Raw genomic sequence first — 7,500 nt, 5'->3', positions numbered from 1 at the left:
CTAACTCCCCTCAATCATATATATATATATATATATATATATATATATATATTATATATATATATATAAATATATATATATATATATATATATATATATATATATATATATCTATGTGTGTGTGTATAACACTATATTATGTAACTTGCTGCTTGAACATCGAATAAATCAATAATCAAAGGGAATAGATGCTTCAATTCAATTTACGAGTACACCCTAAGTGGACGTTTCGGGTTTTCCCCTTTGTCAAAAAATACGATGAAGGAGCACTAACAACGAATGAGAAATCTCGTGTTTTGTTGACAAAGGGTTAACCCGAAACGAACACATCATAATATGTCTTCGTAAATTAAATTAAAGCCTGTATTTCCATTTATCATTGTGTTTTATTATTTACACAATAACGAAACGCTTACTTTTTGTCAATCATTACCCTGGAATATTTTCTGGAAGTCTAAATAATACATAATATAATATTTTCTGGCAGTCTATTATAATACATATAAAATATTCTGCATATGTCGACAGTGATTCATAACCAATCTTCAACAAACAGCCGCATGAAGACAAAAAAAAACAAAAACACATTATGTAAGGTGTTCCAATATATATATATATATATATATATATATATAATATATATATATATATATAAATAAAACTATGTATATATATATATATATATATATATATATATATATATATATATATATAAAACTATGTGTATATATTTCTATTTCTGTCTATTTATCTATCTATCCATCTATATATATAACATATATATATATATAACCGCTGTGTATTAAACAGAACTGCACTCGCAAATTTGAAAATTAATTTGACAAATAATAATAGTAAAAGTCATTGAGTAGTCCTTCAGAGCCATAAGCCTCACGGAGCCAGAGTTTTTCCCGATTTCTATAGTGTGAAACGGACAAAATAAATTGTTTATTATTATTACTTTTTTGTGTGGATAGGACGCTTGTCTATCGCAAAGTACTTTCGCCCATAACTAAAAGATCCAGCTACCTTATCACTGCTGGGTGGACAAGGGGCAGGGGGGCAGAAAAAAATACAGACTTCAACAGGAATCGATATGAGTGAAGCGAGCACTCTATCAACTGAGCTATCGGTAGCAAAACAATTAGAACAGACAATAGATATTTTGATGAATACATAATATTATATTACCGATAGCTCAGTCGATAGAGCACTCGCTTCACACGCAAAGGGACCTTGATCGATCCCGAGGGCAGTCAAGATTTTTTTTCTCTGATCTCTACGTCCAACGTCCACCCAGCAGTGATTGGGTATCTGGGTCTGTTAGATCTGGCGGAAAGTACTTTGCGATAGCCAATCATCATATCCAAATAAAATAATAATAATAATAATAATAATAATAATAATAATAATAATAATAATAATAATAATAATAATAATAATAATAATAATAATAATGAGCAATTGCTATTGTCCGTTTCACGCTATAGAAAGCGGGACAAACTCTGGCTCCGTGGGCCATCTATAAATACGCAACAGAGCAACGCACACGGCAAGACGCAAACCTTTGACTTATAAGTCACAAGTCGAATATCAAACCACTAGACCACCAGCACGGTTCATTCTCGACAACATCTGGATAACATTATAACATTTCGCCTCTGCTCTACTCACCATCTTTTTTATTAAGGTGTCTCTCTCATATCAGACAAAACAAATATGGTACCGTTCAATATAACACACATTTCATCGACTCAATATGTCAGATCAACCTGTTCTGTCCTCACCAACTCAACTCAGCTTCCTACCTCCCCCCGCCAACACACATACACACACACACACACACACACACACACACACACACACATCATTCACAGACAAACATGCACGTGAGATTTTGTAACAATGCTTAGCAGGTGTAAATAGAGAACAATAGAGAGTCGATCGAAACCAATAAAATAATGCAATCTGCTGTTTGGAAAATATTTTTAAAAAATAGAAAAAAAAATTCCCAATTATCTTGCGCAACCACTCTACGCTTGCCGATTTTACTGTGATGAAACACATTTTTAGACTTTGGCTATAAAACTTCTACATCACATATCGATCGATGAGGGTCTATTCCAAGGGAAGACTGGAATAACCCAGGCGTCAGCCGCAATGCAGCGCCGCAAATTGAGCTACGGCGAGGTGACCTTGCTCAAGGCCGCATAATGCAGCGGCGGGTGATCGAACTCGGTACCTTTCGGGTACGAAGCAAAGACCGTACCGCTGAGCCACGCTGTCCCCTTCTTATATTAACATGTGTGTCTGTCGCTCTAAAGAGATTTATTTCAAGTTAATGAAGAATGAACGCATGCACAATTGAAAATTATAAAATGCCTCATTAAGATAACTAGCAAACTATTTATTATTATTATTATTATTATTATTATTATTATTATTATTATTATTATTATTATTATTATTATTATTATTTATTATTATTATCATCATCATCATCATTATTATTATTATTATTATTATTATTATTATTATTATTATTATTATTATTATTATTATTATTATTATTATTATTATATCATTATTATGTTTACTATTATTATTATCATCATCATCATCATCATCATCATCATCATCATCATCATCATCATCATCATCATCATCATCATCATCATCATAATCATCATTATTATTATTATTATTATTATTATTATTATTATTATTATTATTATTATTATTATTATTATTATTATTATTATTATTATTATTATTATTATAACTAGCTAGTTAAAGAACTGAACAAGTGTGTATGTACCAGACAAAGCAAGAAATAAAAATACAAGAAAAAAAAAGCATCCCAAAAAATCAGTTGACATCGACTGGGGTTCGAACCTCAGACATTCTGATTACCGGTCAGACGTGCTACCATTGCACTGGGAGAGAGAGAGAGAGAGAGAGAGAGAGAGAGAGAGAGAGAGAGAGAGAGAGAGAGAGAGAGATGGAGAGAGTAACACCTGCAAATTAGATGCAAATGGTATTGTAAACAACCGAATCACAGAAGCTCACGTTTCAATTTCAAGCCATAATAAATGTCGCCATTAGGATCTAATCAAATTGTTATTTACGCAACATTTAACTAGTTATCTGCCGTCCTCTGGAAAATCGCGTATTCAAAATTTGGCCAGAAAACTCGTCCTTCAAATAATCATCGTGCGGCTATGTGGTCTTGTGGTGCGACACTCGCTTTCGGATCGGACGGTCCTGGGTTCGAGCCTCGCTCGGCGCATAGATGAGTCCTTGGAAAAGGCTCTTTAATCACATTCTGTTATATCGCCTAATTGGCGTCATGTCTCGTTCTACATTTTACATGTTGCTGTTGGTCAGGGACCTGTTGTAAAGCGCTTTGAAAACGGCCACAGGGCTTGTAAGTCGAGTTCTTTAGAGATATCATCACCCCCCCCCCTCCCCTAAACCCATTTATGCAAAGATATGTGACCCATCCTGTCCATCTGGTGACATGTCGGAATGAGCTAAAATAAGTCAATTGACAATAACCAGTTAACTGTCGTACTCTGGAAAATCATGTGTTAAAAAATTTGGCCAGGAAACTCGTCCTTCAAATATCGAACGCTTTAAATGACCCTCATCTTGGCAAAAACTTTCAAACTTGGGCATCGTAAAGTCTTCCATAATAAGTCCAAGATTTAAAAGAATTTACCAAGTTAAGGGCGATTTAAATCGATATTTATTTGAAGGACGAGTTTTCTGGCCAAATTATAAAATCCGTGTCTTTCCAGAGTAAGGCAGACAACTGGACAAATAACAAAGGTCACAACCGGGAGATTTCAGCTTTATTTAAAAGTTAAATAAAACTCATCCCTCTTTGGCCCTACAAAATATCAACTGAACATTTTCTACAAAAAGCTGACATGGCCCCCATTTCTGAAACAGTCAACTCAAGAAGATGGAGATGGATTGGCCATGTTTGTTGAATGAAGGAGGAAGCAATCATGAAAACAGCGCTCAGATGGACACCGCAGGGTAATCGCAATAGAGGAAGACCACTGGAAACTGCTCCACTCACTTTTGTGAATTAGAAACTTGGAGAAGATTGGTGGAAAGAGAGATGACACTTTTCATTTGGACCTGCGGTGAGGACCGGAAGCTGGCAGAAGACAGAAGTCACTGGCGCTCCTTACTGTCGACCTATTGTGTTTATGAAACACCAAAGAGGAGTAAGTAAGTAAATAAATAAGAATATTGAGCTTTTATATAGCGCAATATCTACTAAACGTGCTCAAAGCGCTTTACAAGGGGTCCCTAGCCAACAGCAACATTTAACATGTAGGATGGGATGACGCCTGTTAGGCGATATTATAATATTTTTCGGACAAAGACAACGCTGTTAACGAGCTGGTCCTCATTTTACACCTGAGTACGGTGAGAGAAAGTAAGTAAATAGCCATTTTCAAGGACTCAACTACGCGCCGAGCGAACCCAGGACCTTCCAATCCGAAAGCGAGTGTCATACCACAAGACCACATAGCCGCACTGCAGCTAATTGCAGGAGTTTATCTAAATTCTATTCTAATATTTTAATCTACATAAATACTACTACTACTACTACTACTACTACTACTACTACTACTACTACTACTACTACTACTACTACTACTACTACTACTACTACTACTATTGCTACTACACCAACTACTACTACTTCATTTTCTTCTTCCCTGGAGCACACCCGATGTTTTTATCGCAGCTTGTACCTTTTGGATGTGGTTCAAACTTGTAGCCTTTAAGTGTATTGCCGACATTTATTTATATAACATTTTCTACTTTCTCAGGCGATTTTGAATATTATCATTTTTCACAAAAATAAAGGGATGCAGGAAAATAATAGAGAAAGATGAAAAAAAATAGAGAAGATGAGATGCAGACAAAATACAAATTCACAGGTGCCCTTCAACAGGTGATTCAGTCGCACAGGTGGTTCGCGGGTACAAATCAGCATTACAAAAGTATTTTTATATTCATCAAACGTTAAAAGAATGCATAACAAATCAAACAACTCATCAAATTATATTTGAAGAGTGATTTTCCAAAATCCCTAACTCCGTTTTTTTCCCATATTGAGATACTGAGGATTATTTCCCCTGCCATTTCTCATTCGGTCTGTTATTTCATCATATTCAAACTTCAACTTCACACAAATCTAAGGGAATTCTTGTGTCAATTGATGCTTAAAATAACATTTAATTTATGTATCAATTTTTCATGGATGGGAAATCTCAAAATGTAGAAAAATCGACTTCACGAATTTTGGAAAACCAGCCTTCGTTTTATTTCAGTTAGCAATGTAAGGAAGGAAACAAAAGTTTTAATACCTGGTAGTTAACCAGTTAACTACCGTACTCTGAAAAAATAACCCATATTTAAAAATTTGGCCAGAAAACTCGTCCTTCAAATATCGATCGATTTAAATGACGTCTCATCTTGTCAAAAACTCTCAAACCTGGGAACTAGCGAAGTCTTCTATCAAGTACCAGATTTGAAAGCTTTTCACAAGATGACGGTCATTTATTTCGATATTTGAAGGACGAGTTTTCTGGCCAAATCTTTAAATACTGTCTTTCCAGAGTACAGCAGTTTACTGGTTTCATTAGTGGAGTTTAAGTACTCGGTGCTTAAAATAGGAAATAATAAAAAAACCAAAGGTAGTGGTGTTAAAACATTTACATTAAACAAGACTAACCTGTTGTAAAAATGAAGTTACAGCTGTCAGCATTTTAAGGCGCTGTTTGTTCTCGTTGGGGGTGGAAGTAGATCTTGATAATTTTTGTTGAGTTTTATGGAAGTGCCTTGACCAAGGAGGCCCGTTGATAGGGTTGTTATTGTTGTTGTTGTTGTTGTTGTTGTTGTTGGTTTTGCTGCTTCTAATCCCGTTGGTGTTGTGGTTTTGTCCTGGTGTTGTGGAGGATTGGTGTCGAGGTTGATTTCCTATAACGCTCATTGTCGTCAACGTTCTGGATAAACTGTTGTTTCTTGTTTTGATATTGAATTTGTTATTGGTGTTATAGACCTTCTGGTGTGTGCTTTTGTTTTTATTGTTGTTGTTGTTGTAGGTGTTAATGTCGTTGCTATTATAATTATTATTGTTGATGTTGTTATTAATATTATTATTGTCATTTTCGCTCGTAATGATGAAGTCATTCATATTACTGTAAGCATTGTTGTTAGCATTTCTTATGTTTTCAGTTTTGTTATTTTTGCCATATCTCATGTTACTGGTGTTTCTGTGAGGATTGCTCTCTGTATCGTTGAAAGTCGAACTGTTATCCAGAGACAAATGCTTCGCATTGTAGGAGTCCCCTGAGAACTCATTGTGGTGTTTGATGTCACGAATAACTCCCAGGTATTCAGAACTAGGCCCTGCCTTCTTCTCCACCTCCTGGTCAAAGAAAGAAGGTATTGTGTTAATATATGTGACAATGTAACTGCTGCTATTGCTACTACTACTACTACTACTACTACTACTACTACTACTACTACTACTACTACTACTACTACTACTACTACTACTACTACTACTACTACTACTACTACTACTACTACTGCTACTACAACTACTACTACAACTACTACTACTACTACTACTACTACTACTACTACTACTACTACTACTACTAATACTACTACTACTACTACTACTACTACTACTACTAGTAGTACGACTACTATTACCACTATTAAATGTGATCCATGAACAAAGAAAATAGATTAAATCATCAGCTTAACTTAATGGGAGGTCCCGATAACTCAGTTGGTAGAGCACACACTTTACACACAAAGGAACCGAGATCGATCCCTGTTGAAGTCAAGATTTGACTATGACTCTCCCTGTCCAGATGGCTGAGTGTGTCATCTGACGAAAAGAACTTTTCGATAGAGAAGAGTCCTGTCCAAAGGGCAGCAATCAATCGCTATTGTGCGTATAGACTCTAGCTCCATTGGTCTGATGCTCTGAAGGACTACATTAAAAAAAAAAAATCAGCTTTAATTAACACTGGCTAAACTCAGGAATATTCTGCTCATAATAACGTTTATTATGTTGAAATTTACCTTCATATAGAATAAAAATATAATAAAATCTTTAAAAATTCATGATATAATTTGACATATGATTTTTTTGACATATGATGTTTTATGATTTATTGTAATATAAAACTCATTGAATTTACATTCTTTGGAGATAACAAAATAAACTGAAAGGTAATGAACCGTTGTGATCATCTCATTGCTTGAAAACTCGGCTAGAAAGGAACGAAGGAATTGAAGGCTGGTTTTCCAAAACTCGTTAAGTCAATTTTTCTACTTTTTGAGGTGTTCCATCCATGAGATGGATATATTGGCACGTAAATTTTATTTTAAGCATCAATTGACATAAGAATTTCCTTACATTTGTGTGAACTTGAAGTTTAAATATGATAAAAT

The 7,500-nt window shown here is 34.7% G+C and overlaps 1 protein-coding gene across 4 annotated transcripts in view; it reads right to left on the bottom strand.

The window, feature by feature from the left end:
* LOC144975160 (cadherin-like and PC-esterase domain-containing protein 1) overlaps window positions 1-7,500 on the bottom strand; it is a 96,876-nt gene that overhangs the window by 54,642 nt on the left and 34,734 nt on the right. For all 4 annotated transcript variants that reach the window (XM_078918954.1, XM_078918952.1, XM_078918955.1 and 1 more), the window contains one exon: window positions 5,762-6,457. In XM_078918954.1, the coding sequence (XP_078775080.1) occupies window positions 5,762-6,457 (696 nt within the window). The remainder of the gene's footprint in view (window positions 1-5,761; window positions 6,458-7,500) is intronic.

The sequence above is a fragment of the Berghia stephanieae genome, chromosome 6 (genome assembly GCF_034508935.2).
Source record: "Berghia stephanieae isolate SIO BIC M18660-M18661 chromosome 6, UCSD_Bste_1.3, whole genome shotgun sequence".
Classification (NCBI taxonomy): Eukaryota; Metazoa; Mollusca; class Gastropoda; order Nudibranchia; family Aeolidiidae; genus Berghia; species Berghia stephanieae.
The sequence above is the reverse complement of the archived record's forward strand: the minus strand, read 5'-3'. Positions and strand labels throughout refer to the sequence as shown.